This window comes from Nansenia antarctica (assembly GCF_963989245.1).
Source record: "Nansenia antarctica genome assembly, contig: SCAFFOLD_206, whole genome shotgun sequence".
Taxonomy (NCBI): domain Eukaryota; kingdom Metazoa; phylum Chordata; class Actinopteri; order Argentiniformes; family Microstomatidae; genus Nansenia; species Nansenia antarctica.
In genome coordinates this window covers 38,856-61,473 of record NW_027662945.1, presented here as the reverse complement: position 1 = coordinate 61,473, position 22,618 = coordinate 38,856, and the positions used below count along the sequence as shown (strand labels likewise).

At 41.1% G+C, this 22,618-nt stretch overlaps 2 protein-coding genes across 2 annotated transcripts; one reads left to right on the top strand and one right to left on the bottom strand.

Moving 5' to 3' along the window:
- Positions 1-619: 619 nt before the first annotated feature.
- LOC308175203 (intelectin-like) lies at positions 620-8,565 on the bottom strand (the record flags this gene model as incomplete). Its single annotated transcript, XM_080550921.1, has 6 exons — positions 620-772; positions 993-1,096; positions 1,240-1,360; positions 1,675-1,833; positions 6,562-6,809; positions 8,517-8,565. 6 exons carry the CDS (start codon positions 8,563-8,565, stop codon positions 620-622), a joined length of 834 nt encoding a protein of 277 aa, XP_080407047.1.
- A 2,432-nt stretch (positions 8,566-10,997) lies between these two features.
- Positions 10,998-19,248, top strand: LOC308175202 (intelectin-like; the record flags this gene model as incomplete). Its single annotated transcript, XM_080550920.1, has 4 exons — positions 10,998-11,004; positions 18,134-18,381; positions 18,554-18,712; positions 19,099-19,248. The coding sequence occupies 4 exons, from the start codon at positions 10,998-11,000 to the stop codon at positions 19,246-19,248; spliced, it is 564 nt and encodes a 187-aa protein (XP_080407046.1).
- Positions 19,249-22,618: the final 3,370 nt, after the last annotated feature.

Here is a 22,618-nt window from a genome sequence, read left to right as displayed (position 1 = left end):
ATATGCACGGGAGTTTTACGTCTTATGTGTGGGCGCCTATCGACACCTGCATAATAGCAGTAGCGCGTATGAAGCGCATAATAAGGGTGGCGGTAGGTCTTAACCTGGCGGTGCGTCTTAATTAACACTTAAGACGGCAAGTTAAGAAGTGCATAATAGGGCCCATGGTATCAAACACGCGTACCATTCCTAATTCCATGTTGCATCACAATGAGCCAGCCCTATGTCCTTCTGCCTCCACCCTGCTACAAACATCTGTAGATTAAGGTTGCACAGAAGTAACTGAGAATTATATATGTATGCTTTTTATTATTTGTGCAATTTGTCACAAACAAACTGATTTGACAATCTGCAGTGAAAAATACATGCACATAGAAAGAAGGAAAAAAACAGAAAACAAACATTACAACAGAGGTCATAGAATTGATTAGATACCCCAAATTTGAGTTTATAGCTTTGATTTTCACCTCTTTAACTCTTCCTGGATCAACACTGACCCCTACATAATCATATGGGTGTTTTCTGAAATATTCTGATATTTATATATAAATTGCCAATCAAAGGCATGAATTCTCCCTGGTCAGAATACTACATTTCCCAGGATGACACTGTTGGAATGTCAGCGGTAGAAGAGCATCACAGCGGCCTCAGTTATCTCCCTTGATGCACTCACGCCCACATGGGTGCCGTAGCCGCTCCAGTCAAAGGCTGTGAAGTCACCACACTGTCTAGGGGCTCCCTCTGGGAAATAACCACCGCCACCAATACAGTACTGCATACACACACAGACACACACACACACACACACACACACACACACACACACACACACACACACACACACACACACGAGGAATGAGAGAAACACATACACAGTGGGTATGAAGCAAATAAACGTGCATGTACATTCAATGGCCTTCGCAGGTGCGCACACCACACTTTATTCACAGAATGTCTCAGAATGTCTCTTATAGGGTAACATGTTGACTCACGTGTTCAGTGTGACAGCCAGTAGGTTTGACTCCAGAGCAGATGGCCATGGCTGCACCTTCGGTGTTAATGGCTCTGAATGTGATGAAGCCAGCCTGGAATTGCGCTTTAATAGAAACACACCATTTGTAGTCACAACTCTCACAAACATTTATTAAAAGGTGTATGATATATGTTGTGGCCGCTAGGGTTCACCAAAGCTACAAGATGCTCCTTTAGGTTAAATGTAGTTCTTTAAGAGCCTCATACTTCTTGTATTGGGTCCGTAAAGCAGACTGGTTGACTCCTCATTTCCATAGTCATAAACGATTGGGATGGTTGGTCCAACATTGTGTCCGCAGGACCCTGCTCCAAATCTCACTGGGTAACGCTAGTGAACAGGAATACACAGAGAAATCAATTAGTCCTCCTTAAATGGTGTGTGTGTGTGAGTGTGAGTGTGAGTGTGAGTGTGTGTGTGTGTGTGTGTGTCTGTGTCTGTGTCTGTGTCTGTGTGTGCGTGAGCGTGTCTGTGTCTGTGTCTGTGTCTGTGTCTGTGTCTGTGTCTGCGTCTGTGTCTGTGTCTGTGTCTGTGCGTGTGCGTGTGCGTGTGCGTGTGCGTGTGCGTGAGCGTGAGAGTGAGAGTGAGCGTGAGCGTGAGCGTGTGTGTGCGTGTGTGTGTGTGTTTGTGTGTGTGTTATATACCTTGAACAGTCCAAAGAGGTTTCCTCCACTCTGGGTGAGGAAGCGGCTGGCAGTGTGGTAGCGCAGGATGGATTCTAGGTTCCAGCGTTCCATTGGTGAGTTGTTTGGAACGTGCCACACAGACATGTCCTCTGCCATGATGTCATAATACCCAGGATTCTGAGGGGGAAAACAGTGTGACGATTGGATACTCCTACCACTAGGTGTCAGTAGAGGTCCTTGTTATAGGACAGGACCGGAGATGATGTAGTGGTAGTGACAGGACAGGAACTAATAGGTACTAGGTAGATGGAGTTGATGTAACCAGAGCACGTTAATAAAAGTTATAAAAAGATTCTCATTGAACTGTTTCTCATTGAACGACACGAACAACACATGGTACCAGGAGTAAAACAGTGCAAGATACAACTGTGAAATGCGACATGGATTCAGTGAAGCCACCGACGAGTCTGCAACTGACGGGGAATGTCGACAGCAATTGGCGCACTTTTAAACAGTGTTGGGCACGTTACTTTAAAAAAGTAATTAGTTATAGTTACTAGTTACTTATCCAAAAAAGTAACTGAGTTAGTAACTGAATTACTTCATTATAAAAGTAACTAGTTACTAGGGAAAGTAACTATTGCGTTACTTTTTACCACGGTGCAGTGGGCTAGCCGTGGTGTCAGTCAGCCAAATGTGACAAGGAAAAGCTTACCCACTGCCAGATTAGAAGATAAATGTGCCATCTAGGGGACCAAAGTGTCCCTATCAGGAAGAAAATAATTTGGATTTGCAGGGAACTTTTCATATTTATTGCACTTCAACAGACCACAACTGGTATACAGTACATACTGTACTTCAAGTATTTTCTTCATTACAAAAGTAAACATTTAACAATATGAAGTGCTTTTAAATCTTTGTTGTGTAAATTAAATAAATCAAACTGTCACACAACTTCAACTGGTAGACAGACTGTAACTTCAAGTATTTTCAACACAACAAAAGTAAACAGTTAAACAATATGAAGTGCTTTTAAAGTAGTACTGAAATCCATCCATACACTCCTTCCTAACACTCATCCATCCATGCATGCATTCATTCATCCAGCCAACCCAGTCATCTAACCATCCTAGCCATTAAACCAGTGATTGTATCTTAAAAGCAGAAGCTTTTCAAACTTCTGGTCAGAGAGCCTGTTCCTCTTTGGAGTGAAGACGAGCTTCCCCAGGCTAAACAGTCTCTCTACGGGGGCGCTGGATGGAGTGGCTGCATTGTATTTGAGTGAAATTTTCTTTATCCGTGGAAATCCATTAAGAGTGTCCATCCCTTGTCCTCCTGATTTGAGATAATCCATAACTTCACTTTCAGCAGTAGCAGAGGGGTCATCCTCATCCTCAAAGGAAAAGAACTCCTCTATGGCTGAGTCAGTGAGTGTTGGTGTGCTGGTAGTACCTGTTTGCTGGTCTTCGTCTTGGACACTTTTCCGGCACTCTGCCAGCAGACTTGCCTTGGCCTTATCCTTCCTGTCCTGTGTCCGCAGCCAACGTAGTTTAAACCTGGGCAGAGTCACAGCAGCCAAGACAGCATTGTCGCTTTCCAGCACCTCTGCGAATCTTGTTTTGATTGCCTGAAATGATACATAATGCAAAGAGCATATTATACTGACTGTCTTACACACACACACACACACAAACAAACACACACACACACACACACACACACACACACACACACTAATAGCATTACACATTAACCATATTTAAAAACTTTTCATAATGTATGGATGCATTTAATGTATTTAAAGATAAATACTAGTTCTTACCTTGACAACTGCCTCTGGGAGGTCAACAAGGATTTGCAGGCCACTCTTCAGTTCCAGGGTCTTGAACATCAGTGTCTCGAGCGTGGGTAGGAGTGTGCCATGGAAACAGTGGTCTTCTCCCTGAAGAATGTCTAAGGCCACTGTTAGTGGCTTCATTACACTACAGTACTCCCTGATGAACTGATGCTCTCGTTCAGTGATGGCTTTCAACCCGAACTTGGAGGAGATGGTGTTCAGCTCGACTATAGGGATCTCACAGATTCGAACAAGGGCATCATAGAACGAGTTCCATCTTGTAGTGCAAGGGACTAGCAGCTTCCTTGCGATGACATCATCCACGGTCTCTGCGGCCACCGTTGAACGGCTAGCCTTGTTCCATAAGCCTGTGCATTTTGTCGTAGCACTTCTGTATATTGCTTTTGCTTCTGGTCTTGACAGTAGCCACTTGTCAACATCAGTACATGAAACCAGGTTTAATGTGTGCGATGCACATCTCTGATGTGGCGGCAAAGTAATCACAGCATCATCACCAACACTGTTTTGCAAGACATCATTAATGTTCATAAAAGTCACCTCATCCTCATCCTCCCCAGAGTCATCCTCCTTGGCTGGCTGGTACATTTTGAAGGCCTTGACGAAATTAGAGCCATTATCCGTGACAGTTGATGTTATTTTGTGGGATATGCCATAGGATGAGTGAATGTAGTCAAGTTCAGTTGCAATACTGTCGTGAGTATGACGGCCCTTGAATCGTCTGCATGCCAGGGCTGCTTTCCTTCGTTCCATGCTATGTGGATGAATCCAATGCGCGGTCACGCCAAGATAGCTTTTATTATGTGCAGTCCAAATGTCTGCAGTTGTAGAGACATATTCTAACTCTTCAAATTTATTTTGGAGCTCGGCATTCATTTTGGCGTACTCGGCGTCTATATATTTAGAAAACGTCTTTCTGCATGGCGGACCGGCCCCTCCTCTCGCTGCTTCATCAGGTTAGAGTTGCTTACAACGGACGTGGACAAACGTTTAGCTCCGGGACATAAAGTACACATCACATGTACGTTTTTACATTTTACCTCAATGAAGTTGAAATAGTGCCTGTATTTCCACCGTGAAAACGCCACGTTCACCTCAGAACACTCGGGACTCGCCATTGCTCTCTGATAGTTTGAGTGTGTGTGTGTGTGTGTGGTGCTGTGCGCGCGTGTGGTTTGTGTGTAGAAACATCCGCACAACACTGAACTATGGTTGGCTCTACCATACCCAATCATGATCACTTAAGCGGTTGTCTCGCCCCTCCCCTCCCCAGCAATCAAAAACACCGTTGCAGCTGTGACTGAGGTCGGATGACAATGAGAAGCTTCAGTAAAGTAACTAGTAACGCGCCGCATTGAATTACCGGTAACGGTAACGGCGTTATAACGATGGGAATAGTAATCATTTAGATTACCCGTTACTGAAAAAGTAACGTCGTTAGTAACGCCGTTTATTCTAACGCCGTTATTCACATCACTGCTTTTAAACAACAGTTTCTACTCTACATTACAGCGTTGGGATTGGAAACGAAGCCGGACACCAGGAAAGTAGCACTCTTACTAACAATAGCAGGCCCACAAGCCATAGAAGTGTATAACACGTTCGTGTTTGAGGAAAGAGATGATAACGAGAAGCTGGATAAAGTGCTCGAGAAATTTGATGCCCATTGCTCTCCCAAAAAGAACGAGACGTACGAGAGATATGTGTTCCGTTCTAGAATCCAGCAGCAGGGCGAGCCTTTCGATAGTTTTCTGACTGACCTAAAGCTAAAAGCACGGTCATGTAACTTTGCTACACTAAAGGACTCCATGATCAGGGACCAGATCGTAGTTGGTGTGGAGGATAAAAAGGTCAGGGAAAGGCTGCTGAGGGAAGCTGAGTTGACATTAGAGGGGGCAATCAAGATCTGTCATGCGAGTGAGCTGTCCCGGATTCACGCGAGGACGTTCGGCGAGATGGCAGCGGGCTCCATGAAAGTGAGTGATGATGTGACAGTTGCCGCGGTCTTCTACAAAGGAAAACAACGCGCACAAACGCAACGGACAGACGGTGAGACGTTCAACTGCAAACGCTGTGGCTCGCAGCACAAGCCAAGGGAGTGTCCAGCTTTTGGTAAGCAATGCTCTCATTGTAAAGGAAATAACCACTTTGCCAAACAGTGCTTCTCTAAAGGGAAAGAGAAAAGGATGGGAAAACCTGTAAATATAGTGGGGGAAGACACTGAAACTGACAGTGACAGTGACCCATATGTTGTTGGCATGGTGGGCTGTGAAGTAGAGCCACAGAAGCAGATAAATGCTGTCAAGCAAGATAAATGGATAGTACCACTGCAAATAAATGGGACTATAGTCACTCTGAAACTAGACACTGGTGCAAAAGCAAATCTAATCAGCATGTCTGACATCAAAGCAATGAAAGAAAAGCCAAAAATTCAAAGAAAAATGCTTGAGCTTAAGGACTATAATGGACAGAGAATTGACTGTTTAGGCACATGCAAGCTGAAAGTAACAGTGAAAAGGAAAGTGCACCACTTACTCTTCTCTGTGGTAGCTGAAGGACTAGACTCACTGATAGGTGATAAAGCATGCGAAGATTTAGAGCTGGTGAAAAGAGTGTACTGCATCAACACAACTGTGAGCACATCTAGTGACTCTGTTGAATCCATAGTGCAGAGCTATTCAGATGTGTTCAAGGGCTTTGGTGAACTGCCATTCACCTATAAAATCCAGCTCAAAGAAAATGCACAGCCAGTTGTGCATGCTGCACGAAGGGTCCCAGCACCATTGAGAGACCGTCTAAAGGAGGAACTAAACAGGATGACAACACTGGGTGTAATAAGGAAGATTAAAGAACCATCCACAAAACACACAACCAAACATGTAGTAATGTAGTAATGTAGTAACATGAAGTAATTCAGAGAAGAAGTGAGGCATAAAACAACATGAACCATGTAGGAACCACATTGGCAGATGCGTCTTTGTATAACGGTAGAAAAGACTAAATGCATTGTTGGATGGCTGAAGTGTCACAAGTGAAGCTACGACTTCTACCTTGAAGTCGTCAGAGGTGGCGCCCTCTGGTGTTCCGAAGGTGGCTCTGTTGGCCCAGTTTCCGTCCCCGTCAGGCAGGTTGGGGTTGTTACCCTGCTGGCTGGACCAACGGTCACCCGTCGTGCACTTCCCATACATGTTGTTCTCGTGCACGCTCGCCACGAGTGTCCAGCCGCCGCCTAGGGTGGTCATGTCACAGAACGTCTGGTAGACCACCCCGCTGGCCGTGGTCAGGTAGTACAGCCCGTCTGGACAATTGTGGAGAAATAGAAATGACTTTTTAGAAATTAGACTTTTGTATGGGGCCCTTTGTAAAGTTGATTCATCCTTTTTGTTATTACAGCCCTCCACTCCCCATCCCCAGATAAAGACTGGATTTATTAATCTGTTTAAAAACAATGTCCTCTTTTCTAGTAGATGTATAATGTATTATTATAAAAAAAATAATTAAAAAAAACATAAATATCTAAATATTTAATTCCAAAAGAAAAAAAGTATCTATTTAAAAAATATATCTATTTAATTAAGATCTTAAATCTGGATTACACACATACATATGTAGCTTGTAGAAAATGTGTACATTAAATCTTACATGTGTGAATATGAAATGAAATACTTCATTTCAATCTAAATCTCTTTTATATCTCTATTATATCTGAGAGAAGATACAAATGAACCTGTTGTTTATATAGGCTTGTCTGATCACTCAACCAGAACATCCCCATTTCCCCTGAGGTGGTGGGGTGAATTAGCACATCTTTTATCAGATATAATAAATATGCCAAAGTGTTCATCTCAGATTGAATCCACATTTAAGAATTTGTATATAATTCAGAGGACATATAAAAAATACACATTTTATTTGAATTAGATATAGGTATTGCTGAATATTTATTTTGGAATACATATAGATACATATATTAATTAATATTTAATTCTAAAAAACACAGATATAAGATTATAATTAATTGTCAAAAAACATTCTCTGCTTAATCTGAGGTTTAACTATTTAATATATAAAGATTTAGAAATGATGTAACTTAAGTCACTTACCCGTGTTGATATCATGTTTGTCCTTTAATTCTTTGCAGCTCCTGGCAGCAGCTAGGTTATTTACCCTGGACTGCAGATTCTCAGAGTCAACATTCACGTCCACCTTCAAATAGCCTGGGTCAGGATGATCATGCTCATAGCCTTAACAGACAAAGTGACAGTTACATTAAACTGCATTTATGAAGAAATACAGTTGCAATGTTGCCTTCAGTGGGGTCAGTTAGGGTTTTCAAATCTGACCAGTGGAGGCTGGTGGAGGTAGAAATTGGAGGACGGCTCATTGTAATGTATGGAATGGAGTGAGGAATGGAATCAATACCATCCCATTCCTCATTCAATACAATGCATTATTATAAGGAGCCAGTCCTCTGATTTCTACCTCCACCAGCCTCCCCTGAATAATAACATTGACATTAATAGAACATGGTAAGTAAGTATTACTGCATCATTATATTGTAGAAATATAGTTTCGTCCATGAGAAATGTGACATGGTCTGGACAATTGGTCCACAAGTCGGCATCCGATTTAATGTTCAGACATTTCCTTCGAAAAATGTAAACACATTCAGCGTTGTTGAAAATCAATGACACATCGCTAGTCACCTGACACAGCTTGATTTGTGAACCTGCTAACAATGTAAAGTAGTGTTATAGTTAACTAGGTAGCAGTGGCCGTGGGGAATCTATTGCATTGCAGTATTTTGGCTTGACTAGTGAGTTTGTGTTGTGATTTACAACAATGCTAAATGCAAAAATGTTAATGTAAAATGTAAATGTAACTACAGAAACCACTTCAGACCAATCTGAGACAGTGGTTATCAGAATCCTCCTGATTTGAGAGGGAATCACCCCAAATGTCGTGTGGTATATAAATGCCAAAATAATTAAAAGATTCTGCATACCTGGCACACAAAATATTGTCAGGGAAAAGACCGCCAGCAAGAGCAGCATGTCTGGAAAAAAGTAAGAATACAATAAAACATTATATAACCCCCTCCCAGAAAAATACAGATGTTTCTAAATCTTTGATAATAAGAAAATCGCTAAATCTTAAATCTTAAAAGTAAACAGTCAGACAATTCTGTTTCACCATTTGCAGATCATGGCTCTAAAAACATAAAGGGTCGGTTTGGACACAGATTAAGCCTAGTGCTGCACTAAATCACATTTTTCATCTCTTTCTAGTCAAGGCTTCGGCTTAATTTGTGTCTGGAAAACCTGCTGCTCGTGTTAGTTATATTTACTTGTGAATCTTAGCCTCTGGAGTTGATCTGGGGGTTGAATCTTCGAGCAGGATCCTATCAGTCAATCTTCCTCCCTTGAATAACACGCTCATCTCAGTTCTACAGCTTTTATTTATACATACATACAAGGAAGGAGGATGTGTGATAAATAAACACATTCAGCAGGTGTTTGCTCCAAGCTTCCAAACCACATGGATTCCTGAAGGACAAAAGCAGGTTCACAAACTAACCAACTAACCAACTAACCCTAAGGCTTACTTCATTCACAGCTACTAAAGCATGCACCAGCTGGTGGTGGTGTTTTTATTCTGTGGTGGAGCAACTTTTTATATGTTTTATTTATTTAAATTGTCAAATAATAATCATCATAATCATTCATTCATTCAATTTCAAGTTAACAGTCAAGTAAAATAGTTCAGCTGCATATGTTCATTGTTATGCATGGAATGGAATGAGGACACGTGTTTCAGAATCAGAAGACTTTATTGCCATGACATGTAAACATGTTAGGAATTTGATTTGGGACAGTGGAGCACGGTTTACAGCAGGACAGGTGCAAGACAGGACAAGACAGTTCAAACCAACATCATAGTGCAAGAGTCATAATTAATATAAATATATAAGTATAAGTGCAGAGATCAAGTGTCAAGTCCAAAGCTCTCTGGGTGGGGGTGGAGGGAGGGTAGATAGATAGGGGTCAGGTCAGGGGGGGGCAGCAGCATTTAGGAGACGGATGGCTGTGGGGAAAAAGCTGTGTGCATGTCGGGCCTTCACAGTTTTTAGGGACCGCACCCTCCTGCCAGCGGGGAGCGGGGCGAAGAGACCGTGTCCTGGGTGTGCGGGGTCAGCCATGATCTTCCTGGCCCTCCCCAAAGCCCTACTTTTAAACAGGGCCTCAAGGGGGGGGCAAAGGGCAGCCAATCACCCTCTCCGCCGAGCGTATCACCCGCTGCAGCTTGGCCTTGTCCTTGGCCGCTGCAGCGGGGAACCAGATGATGATGGCGGAGGTGACGATGGACTCAATAATGGCCGTGTAGAAGTTCACCAGCGTGGTCTTTGGTAGGTGGAATTTCCTGAGCTGCCTCAGGAAAAACAGTCTCTTCTGGGCCTTTTTTGTGAGGGCGTCGATGTTGGGCCCCCACTTCAAGTCCCGAGAGACTGTCACCCCAAGGAAGCGGCATGACTCCACTGTGGTGACTGGAGTGCCTCCCAGTATGATTGGAGAGGGAGGGGGTGGGTTCCTCCTGAAGTCCACTATCAGCTCCACTGTCTTAAGAGCATTTAGCTCTAGGTTGTTCCGGGTGCACCAGGAGACCACAAAGTCAATCTCGCTCCTGAAAGCAGATTCATCCCCCCTGGAGATGAGCCCTACCAGGGTGGTATCGTCCGCGAACTTGAGGAGCTTGACCGACTGATGGCTGGAGGTACAGCAGTTGGTGTAGAGGGAAAACAGGAGGGGTTTGATACCATTCCTCATTCCGTCCATGCATTACATTAGATTTCTACCTCCACCAGCCTCCCCTGACATACATACATGTACTGTACAAGACCTTGACAAAGTCAGACATTATCCTTGATTATACAACAGTTAGTTGTATGACCAAGTAATTTGATTGGACAAGAGGCATTCCATGAGTTACGATATACAGTATAACAGCACTGGGACTTTTAACTATATGTATCACTCCGCCGCACAGATGTTCTACTAAATGACCGTTAATTAGACTACATGTTTGTGTTCAGGTTACTAGGCAACAGTCCATTTGAAGTTCAGTTGCGGAACTATTTTTTGTTTATTTTTATGATTAAATAAACAAACAAATCATAATCTGTTGTCGCTTATTACTGTTAACTTATACATCGCGCAGTAGAACTGTTGTATAAAAGCAATATCACACTCGAGGTCATGCTGTTATACTGAATATCAGCACGGCTGTGATTCGGTCGTAGGTACGAGGCCGCAGTATAACACACTCCCTGATATTCAGTATAACACACTCCCTCTCGTGTGATATTGCTTAATTGATCTGGCCTGGTGTGCTTAGTGGCCTGTCTGTTGTACTCAAGGAATAACATCAGACGAAACATGATTGAAGCTGTACTTTGTGTGTTTACAACATCTCCCGTGTCAACAGCAACATGAACAGTACAGTAATAAGTCCTTTGGAATGGAATGGAATGGACTTTATTTGTCATTGCTACAGTACAGGTACCAAACAACGAAATTTAGGAGGGGTGGCTCCCCTGGTGTTAGGAAAGGATATATATATTTTTTTTTTTAGAAAAAGCATAAAAGCATAAAATCACAAGAAGGTAAGGAGCTGGTTTACATCAATAAAGGCTATGTACACAATCCACTGTACTATACTGCACAGATAGTCAACTAGGGTTGTCATATTGCACAAAAGTATTTTTTCACGTTATTTTAAAGTGTCACAGTTTGCAGGCTTGAGAATGTACATGTTTGTGCCTCAGCACTAGCTGCCATACAATCCGTCCGGACTGTCCTGGGCCCAGAACTTAGGTCTTTGCTGTGTTCAGGGCCTGGACGGCCCTGTGGTAGAAGCAGTCCTTCAGTCTGTTTGTCTTAGCGGCCGGGGTCCTGTACCTCCTGTTCGAGGGCAGCCTGACAAAGTGTACGTGCCCAGGGTGGGTCGGGTCCCTGGAGATCAATTTGTTTTATTGATTATTAACAGGCCCAACACGCGTTCTACTCTGAGGTATTTAGGATTCATAGCCATCATATTTAAGAACACATTTTTGTTCTTTCTTTCCCTCTTTATAATTACTTTCAAAATACAACCGACATTTAGTTGTTTTAAGTGGTGGGCGAACATTTGACCTCACCCTTAGATCTGAAACAGGTAGTGTGAATGCCCTCACACACACAATTGTTGTTGATTAAAATAGTTCCTTGTTGGAGACAAAAATGTCCTGAATGTGTATACATAGGTATGTACCTACGTACCATGTAGGTACATACAGTACGTATACACATTCAGGACATTTTTGAAGCCTTGTACTTCCTTGTTTACAGTTCTACTGCTCAGAGCAGCAGATAACACCATGCCCTGGGGGCCGTTCCACTAAAGGTGCATTAGTATATCGGCGATTGAAATAAATCAGGCGATCAGGCAACTCGGGATTGGAATTCAAGCCTCAGGGGATTCCTCGAACGAGGATCAGGCTTGTGTGATGAGTGTTCACAGAACACCGGCTTACAAATCCTCGATATGGGCGCGTGCACGCAGACATAAAGAGCCCCGAAGAGTCAAACTGTCGAAATAAAGATTGATCTTTATGAAGACGACAAATAGGATGTAAAATAGTGTAATACTGCCGCAATTAACAAGGCGATGGAAATGGTTTGGCTAGAAATTGCTGACCGATTAAATGCGTAGGTCATACTAGCCCTAGTTATTGTTATATGTTCATATTTTAATAAATTAATATTTACTACTGTGGTGATATCAGCAGCAGGCTAGAATCGTCATTTCGTCACGATGGCCTAGTGGTATTTACCGCTGCCGTGGTATTTATTCGTCTTTTTAAGACGGTGGTTCGAATCCCTCTTCGGACACACTTTTTTATTGCATTTCGTTGTCTGAATGTAATCTAAAATCTCATCTAAAATATAGTAATAGTAAGTATATAGGCTATAAAATGATGGTGCAGGCTAATTTACAAGAACTGACACGATTACAATAGTGTTTGAAGCCTTTCTGAGTAAATTATGTTCTTCAACTACTAGACCCTGGATTTGGCATAGATTATTTTTTCTTACGATTACTGATGGATAGATGATTCACTTAGACAGATATATATATATATATATATATGTTGTAAATCGATTTGCATGAAGGCTTCGGTTAAATGTAAAAAAAAAAAGAATCACTTAAATCAAGTCTCGAACACGCAACCTTTGGAACTCTAGCTGGCTGCCTTTTTTTTATTTTTTTTATTTTTTAAATCTTTTATTATAAAAAATATTCTTTTAAATACAATCATAGCTATACATATTCATACATGTTCATTTTATAGCCTTCATTGTATTCTAATTAAAATAAAATAAATTAAAAACCAATAAATAAAAACAAAACACACCCATACCATTTTGGTATGAGATGCATCCATCTATTATTCCGTCAGTCCTTCATAACCAAGATAACCCTTTAACATAAATCAATAACAAATGAATGCAACACAAAAAACATCTTCAAAAATCTAAATCAAACTCCAACCCTCCATCCACCCCCACCCTTATAAACCCACAATCCCTAATAAACAACTTCTCAAAATCTTTTTTCCCTGTCTTGTGCATCAGTCCCACATTCTTCCTGACCAATCCCTCAAAGACTTTCCACACCGTTATCCACTTTCCCTCAAATCTTGCTAAATTTCTCCTCAAATAAATTGCATACCTAGCCTGTGATAATACATAATTTAAACACCATATATTCACTCCCCTCCTCTTTCCCTCCACCCCAAAAACCACCATCCTCCTCCACTCCTGCATCCCCACCACCTCCACCCCCCAATGCTTCTTCACTAGTCCTTTCAACCTTTCTTCGAATCCCTTCATTTCTCTACATTCAAAAAGCATATGCATTAAGTTCTCATCCTGTATCTCACACACATCACACTCCCTCGAAACTGTTCTGTCTACCTGATGCAACACCACCTTAGTATAACCCATGTTATGCCTGAGCATAAAATCAAAATGTGTACATTCTAAACTATTGTATTTTAAAAATAAATTCCTCCATATGTTCTTCACCTCCAATCCTGGGAACACCTGCCTCCACACCTTCTCTGCCGCAGGCTCCTTCACTCTGCTCTCCAACAGTGCCCAGTAGCACTCCTTCACCTTAACAGCTGAGAAGTCCCGCACTGTTTCCCCTTTCCCTAGTCTTAACCTAGGTAACTATGTTTGCTCCTTCCTTAACCACTGCGCCAGCCAGACCGCTGTGATGACAGCAATGCAAGTTGAAACAATAACTTTTTTTTTTTTTTACACTCTTTTATTTATTGATCTATCGATCTATCTATCACACTTTCAAAATATCAAGTTATCTATCACACAATCAAACCATCTATCGATCGATCACACTTTCAAAATATCAAATTATCTATCTATCACACAGTCAACCAATCTATCTATCTATCTCGTGTGAAGTGGGAACGAATATTTCCTAAAAGACACTTGAGGAACTGTCGTTCGGGATGTAGTTTCCGCCTGTGAGCCTTTTTTGACGCACGTATTACTTTAGCCAGTCTTTTAGCCTGCTCGCGACCAGGCTAATTATATCTGACTCAGAAGGAGCTCAACCAAGCAGCGAATTATTTGAGCCACATTGATGGAACCGAACGCAAGCTAACATTATCGCCGATTAGAACTTTATCGAGGCTTAGAAGATAATCCACCTGAGTGGAATGGGCCCCAGGAGACAAAAATGTGCTGAAAAATAATAAAATAAAGTCCCCAGTTTCCTCCTTCCTTATACACGTATGTACCTGTTTCAGATCTAAGGGTGAGGTCAAATGTTCGCCCACCACTTAAAACAACTAAATGTCGGTTGTATTTTGAAAGTAATTATAAAGAGGGAAAGAAAGAACAAAAATGTGCTGAAAAATAATAAAAGAAAGTCCCTAGTTTTCTTCCACTTCTAGTTTCCTTCTTTCCTTGTCCACATATGTACCTGTTTCAGATCTAAGGGTGAGGTCAAATGTCTCCAACAACCACAACAGCCTCCCCAACAACCACAACAGCATCTCCAACAACAACAACCACAACACCCTCTCCAACAACAACCACAACATCCTCTCCAACAACCACAACAACAACAACAACAACAACAACAACAACAACATCCTCTCCAACAACCACAGCTGCCATCACAACAGTTGCCCCAACTACAGACTCAACAGCAGAGCCTACAGCAGACGAAGGAACTCTGGGATTAGGATTCAGAATAATGATTGATTTCCAAAATGATTTTTTTGGACACTACCACCACAGCCTACCAACAACTGGCATTAAATGTCACAACGGAGGTGGGCAAACCCTTATTAAACCTTTTTTTCAAACGTCTTTCTTGTACAATAGTTTGTGGATTCCATGTTTTAAAAATGGGACAAAATTGTTAACACTTTTTCTCTCTCAGGTGAATCGAGGTTACAGAATAATTTACCCTTTCACCTACCTAAGGTGTAGGATCCTGCAATTCTCGTGAGTAAAAATTAACTACTCATGAATAAAAACTCCGGAATAAAAGAGCATTACAACTGATCAATGTGTCAATTTAAATCAAACTACATATAATAACTATTAGTTAACAGTAATAAGCGACAACAGATTATGATTTTTTTTGTTTATTTAATCATAACAATAAACAAAAAATAGTTCCGCAACTGAACTTCAAATGGACTGTTGCCTAGTAACCTGAACACAAACATGTAGTCGAATTAACGGTCATTTAGTAGAACATCTGTGCGGCGGAGTGATACAGTGCTGTTATACTGTATATCGTAACTCATGGAATACCTCTTGTCCAATCAAATTACTTGGTCGGAACTAACTGTTGTATAATCAAGGATAATATCTGACTTTGTCAAGGTCTTGTACAGTACATGTATGTATGTCAGGGGAGGCTGGTGGAGGTAGAAATCTAAATGTAATGCATGGACGGAATGAGGAATGGTATCAAACACATGTGTCCTCATTCCATTCCATGCATTACAATGAACATATGCAGCTGAACTATTTTACTTGACTGTTAACTTAAAATTGAATGAATGAACGAATGAATGAACGAATGAATTATTATTATTTGACAATTTAAATAAATAAAACATATAAAAAGTTGCTCCACCACAGAATAAAAACACCACCACCAGCTGGTGCATGCTTTAGTAGCTGTGAATGAAGTAAGCCTTAGGGTTAGGGTTAGTTGGTTAGTTGGTGAACCTGCTTTTGTCCTTCAGGAATCCATGTGGTTTGGAAGCCTGGAGCAAACACCTGCTGAACGTGTTTATTTATCACGCATCCTCATTCCTTGTATGTATGTATAAATAAAAGCTGTAGAACTGAGATGAGCGTGTTATTCAAGGGAGGAAGATTGACTGATAGGTTCCTGCTCGAAGATTCAACCCCCAGATCAACTCCAGGCTAAGATTCACAAGTAAATAACTAACACGAGCAGCAGGTTTTCCAGACACAAATTAAGCCGAAGCCTTGACTAGAAAGAGATGAAAATGTGATTTAGTGCAGCACTAGGCTTAATCTGTGTCCAAACCGACCCTTTATGTTTTTAGAGCCATGATCTGCAAATGGTGAAACAGAATTGTCTGACTGTTTACTTTTAAGATTTAGCGATTTTCTTATTGTTTCCTTTAGTAGTTATATCAAAGATTTAGAAACATCTGTATTTTTCTGGGGGGGGGGGGGGGTTATATAATGTTTTATTATATTCTTACTTTTTTCCAGACATGCTGCTCTTGCTGGTGGTCTTTTCCCTGACAATATTTTGTGTGCCAGGTATGCAGAATATTTTAATTATTTTGGCACTTTGTACCACACAACATTAGGGGTGATTCCCTCTCAAATCAGGAGGATTCTGATAACCACTGTCTCAGATTGGTCTGAAGTGGTTTCTGTAGTTACATTTACATTTTACATTTACATTTTTGCCTTTAGCATTGTTGTAAATCACAACACAAACTCACTAGTCAAGCCAAAATACTGCAATGCAATAGATTCCCCACGGCCACTGCTACCTAGTTAACTATAACACTACTTTACATTGTTAGCAGCTTCACAAATCAAGCTGTGTCAGGTGACTAGCGATGTGTCATTGATTTTCAACAACGCTGAATGTGTTTACATTTTTCGGAAATGGAAAAGGAAAAGTCTGAACATTAAATCGGATGCCGACTTGTGGACCAATTGTCCAGACCATGTCACATTTCTCATGGACGAAACTATATTTCTACAATATAATGATGCAGTAATACTTACTTACCATGTTCTATTAATGTCAATGTTAATATTCAGGGGAGGCTGGTGGAGGTAGAAATCAGAGGACTGGCTCCTTATAAGAATGCATTGTATTGAGTGAGGAATGGGATGGTATTGATTCCATTCCTCACTCCATTCCATACATTACAATGAGCCGTCCTCCAATTTCTACCTCCACCAGCCTCCACTGGTCAGATTTGAAAACCCTAACTGGCCCCACTGAAGGCAACATTGCAACTGTATTTCTTCATAAATGCAGTTTAATGTAACTGTCACTTTGTCTGTTAAGGCTATGAGCATGATCATCCTGACCCAGGCTATTTGAAGGTGGACGTGAATGTTGACTCTGAGAATCTGCAGTCCAGGGTAAATAACCTAGCTGCTGCCAGGAGCTGCAAAGAATTAAAGGACAAACATGATATCAACAAGGGTAAGTGACTTAAGTTGCATAATTTCTAAAACTTTATACATTAAATAGTTAAACCTCAGATTAAGCAGAGAATGTTTTTAACAATTAATTCTAATTGTATATCTGTTTTTTTTATTCATTAAATATTTAACAAAAACATACATATTTAATTTGTATCTATATGTATTCCAAAATACATATTCAGCAATACCTATATCTAATTCAAATAAAATGTGTATTTTTTATATGTCCTCTGAATTACAGTATATCTTGTTTAAAAACAAATTCTTTAATGTGGATTCAATCTGAGATGAACACTTTGGCATATTTATTATATCTGATAAAAGATGTGCTAATTCACCCCACCACCTCAGGGGAAATGGGGATGTTCTGGTTGAGTGATCAGACAAGCCTATATAAACAACAGGTTCATTTGTATATCTTCTCTCAGATATAATAGAGATATAAAAGACATTTAGATTGAAATGAAGTATTTCATTTCATATTCACACATGTAAGATTTAATGTACACATTTTCTACAAGCTAAATATTTATGTGTGTAATCCAGATTTAAGATCTTAATTAAATAGATATTTTTTTAACTTAATAATTCTTTTGGAATTAAATATTTTGATATTTATGTTTTTGTTAAAAAAAAGTATAATAATACATTATAAATCTATTAGAAAAGAGGACATTGTTTTTAAACAGATTAATAAATCCAGTCTTTATCTGGGGATGGGGAGTGGAGGGCTGTAATAACAAAAAGGATGAATCAACTTTACAAAGGGCCCCATACAAAAGTCTAATTTCTAAAAAGTAATTTCTATTTCTCCACAATTGTCCAGACGGGCTGTACTACCTGACCACGGCCAGCGGGGTGGTCTACCAGACGTTCTGTGACATGACCACCCTAGGCGGCGGCTGGACACTCGTGGCGAGCGTGCACGAGAACAACCTGTATGGGAAGTGCACGACGGGTGACCGTTGGTCCAGCCAGCAGGGTAGTAACCCCAACCTGCCTGACGGGGACGGGAACTGGGCCAACAGAGCCACCTTCGGAACACCAGAGGGCGCCACCTCTGACGACTTCAAGGTAGAAGTCGTAGCTTCACTTGCGACACTTCAGCCTCCAGCCCACCACCCAACAATGCATTTAGTCTTTTCTACCGTTGTACAAAGACGCATCTGCCAATGTGGTTCCTACATGGTTCCTATTGTTTGATGCCTCGCTTCTTTTCTGAATTACTTCCTGTTTTCCCCCTCAGAATCCTGGGTATTATGACATCATGGCAGAGGACATGTCGGTGTGGCACGTTCCAAACAACTCACCAATGGAACGCTGGAACCTAGAATCCATCCTGCGCTACCACACTGCCAGCCGCTTCCTCACCCAGAGTGGAGGAAACCTCTTTGGACTGTTCAAGGTATATAACACACACACACACACACACACACACACACACACACACAGACACAGACACAGACACACGCGCACGCGCACACGCTCACGCTCACGCACTCGCACTCGCACACGCACACGCACTCACACTCACACTCACACTCACACTCACACTCACACTCACACTCACACTCACACTCACACTCACACTCACACTCACACTCACACTCACACTCACACACACACACACTCACACTCACACTCACACACACACACACACACACACACACACACACACACACACACTCACACTCACACTCACACACACACACACACACTCACACTCACACACACACACTCACACCATTTAAGGAGGATTAATTGATTTCTCTGTGTATTCCTGTTCACTAGCGTTACCCAGTGAGATTTGGAGCAGGGTCCTGCGGACACAATGTTGGACCAACCATCCCAATCGTTTATGACTATGGAAATGAGGAGTCAACCAGTCTGCTTTACGGACCCAATACAAGAAGTATGAGGCTCTTAAAGAACTACATTTAACCTAAAGGAGCATCTTGTAGCTTTAGTGACCCCTAGCGGCCACAAGATGCATCATACACCTTTTAATATTATGTCTGTGAGAGTTGTGACTACAAGTGTGTTTCTATTAAATCAAACTCCAACCCTCCATCCACCCCCACCCTTATAAACCCACAATCCCTAATAAACAACTTCTCAAAATCTTTTTTCCCTGTCTTGTGCATCAGTCCCACATTCTTCCTGACCAATCCCTCAAAGACTTTCCACACCGTTATCCACTTTCCCTCAAATCTTGCTAAATTTCTCCTCAAATAAATTGCATACCTAGCCTGTGATAATACATAATTTAAACACCATATATTCACTCCCCTCCTCTTTCCCTCCACCCCAAAAACCACCATCCTCCTCCACTCCTGCATCCCCACCACCTCCACCCCCCAATGCTTCTTCACTAGTCCTTTCAACCTTTCTTCGAATCCCTTCATTTCTCTACATTCAAAAAGCATATGCATTAAGTTCTCATCCTGTATCTCACACACATCACACTCCCTCGAAACTGTTCTGTCTACCTGATGCAACACCACCTTAGTATAACCCATGTTATGCCTGAGCATAAAATCAAAATGTGTACATTCTAAACTATTGTATTTTAAAAATAAATTCCTCCATATGTTCTTCACCTCCAATCCTGGGAACACCTGCCTCCACACCTTCTCTGCCGCAGGCTCCTTCACTCTGCTCTCCAACAGTGCCCAGTAGCACTCCTTCACCTTAACAGCTGAGAAGTCCCGCACTGTTTCCCCTTTCCCTAGTCTTAACCTAGGTAACTATGTTTGCTCCTTCCTTAACCACTGCGCCAGCCAGACCGCTGTGATGACAGCAATGCAAGTTGAAACAATAACTTTTTTTTTTTTTTACACTCTTTTATTTATTGATCTATCGATCTATCTATCACACTTTCAAAATATCAAGTTATCTATCACACAATCAAACCATCTATCGATCGATCACACTTTCAAAATATCAAATTATCTATCTATCACACAGTCAACCAATCTATCTATCTATCTCGTGTGAAGTGGGAACGAATATTTCCTAAAAGACACTTGAGGAACTGTCGTTCGGGATGTAGTTTCCGCCTGTGAGCCTTTTTTGACGCACGTATTACTTTAGCCAGTCTTTTAGCCTGCTCGCGACCAGGCTAATTATATCTGACTCAGAAGGAGCTCAACCAAGCAGCGAATTATTTGAGCCACATTGATGGAACCGAACGCAAGCTAACATTATCGCCGATTAGAACTTTATCGAGGCTTAGAAGATAATCCACCTGAGTGGAATGGGCCCCAGGAGACAAAAATGTGCTGAAAAATAATAAAATAAAGTCCCCAGTTTCCTCCTTCCTTATACACGTATGTACCTGTTTCAGATCTAAGGGTGAGGTCAAATGTTCGCCCACCACTTAAAACAACTAAATGTCGGTTGTATTTTGAAAGTAATTATAAAGAGGGAAAGAAAGAACAAAAATGTGCTGAAAAATAATAAAAGAAAGTCCCTAGTTTTCTTCCACTTCTAGTTTCCTTCTTTCCTTGTCCACATATGTACCTGTTTCAGATCTAAGGGTGAGGTCAAATGTCTCCAACAACCACAACAGCCTCCCCAACAACCACAACAGCATCTCCAACAACAACAACCACAACACCCTCTCCAACAACAACCACAACATCCTCTCCAACAACCACAACAACAACAACAACAACAACAACAACAACAACATCCTCTCCAACAACCACAGCTGCCATCACAACAGTTGCCCCAACTACAGACTCAACAGCAGAGCCTACAGCAGACGAAGGAACTCTGGGATTAGGATTCAGAATAATGATTGATTTCCAAAATGATTTTTTTGGACACTACCACCACAGCCTACCAACAACTGGCATTAAATGTCACAACGGAGGTGGGCAAACCCTTATTAAACCTTTTTTTCAAACGTCTTTCTTGTACAATAGTTTGTGGATTCCATGTTTTAAAAATGGGACAAAATTGTTAACACTTTTTCTCTCTCAGGTGAATCGAGGTTACAGAATAATTTACCCTTTCACCTACCTAAGGTGTAGGATCCTGCAATTCTCGTGAGTAAAAATTAACTACTCATGAATAAAAACTCCGGAATAAAAGAGCATTACAACTGATCAATGTGTCAATTTAAATCAAACTACATATAATAACTATTAGTTAACAGTAATAAGCGACAACAGATTATGATTTTTTTTGTTTATTTAATCATAACAATAAACAAAAAATAGTTCCGCAACTGAACTTCAAATGGACTGTTGCCTAGTAACCTGAACACAAACATGTAGTCGAATTAACGGTCATTTAGTAGAACATCTGTGCGGCGGAGTGATACAGTGCTGTTATACTGTATATCGTAACTCATGGAATACCTCTTGTCCAATCAAATTACTTGGTCGGAACTAACTGTTGTATAATCAAGGATAATATCTGACTTTGTCAAGGTCTTGTACAGTACATGTATGTATGTCAGGGGAGGCTGGTGGAGGTAGAAATCTAAATGTAATGCATGGACGGAATGAGGAATGGTATCAAACACATGTGTCCTCATTCCATTCCATGCATTACAATGAACATATGCAGCTGAACTATTTTACTTGACTGTTAACTTAAAATTGAATGAATGAACGAATGAATGAACGAATGAATTATTATTATTTGACAATTTAAATAAATAAAACATATAAAAAGTTGCTCCACCACAGAATAAAAACACCACCACCAGCTGGTGCATGCTTTAGTAGCTGTGAATGAAGTAAGCCTTAGGGTTAGGGTTAGTTGGTTAGTTGGTGAACCTGCTTTTGTCCTTCAGGAATCCATGTGGTTTGGAAGCCTGGAGCAAACACCTGCTGAACGTGTTTATTTATCACGCATCCTCATTCCTTGTATGTATGTATAAATAAAAGCTGTAGAACTGAGATGAGCGTGTTATTCAAGGGAGGAAGATTGACTGATAGGTTCCTGCTCGAAGATTCAACCCCCAGATCAACTCCAGGCTAAGATTCACAAGTAAATAACTAACACGAGCAGCAGGTTTTCCAGACACAAATTAAGCCGAAGCCTTGACTAGAAAGAGATGAAAATGTGATTTAGTGCAGCACTAGGCTTAATCTGTGTCCAAACCGACCCTTTATGTTTTTAGAGCCATGATCTGCAAATGGTGAAACAGAATTGTCTGACTGTTTACTTTTAAGATTTAGCGATTTTCTTATTGTTTCCTTTAGTAGTTATATCAAAGATTTAGAAACATCTGTATTTTTCTGGGGGGGGGGGGGGGTTATATAATGTTTTATTATATTCTTACTTTTTTCCAGAC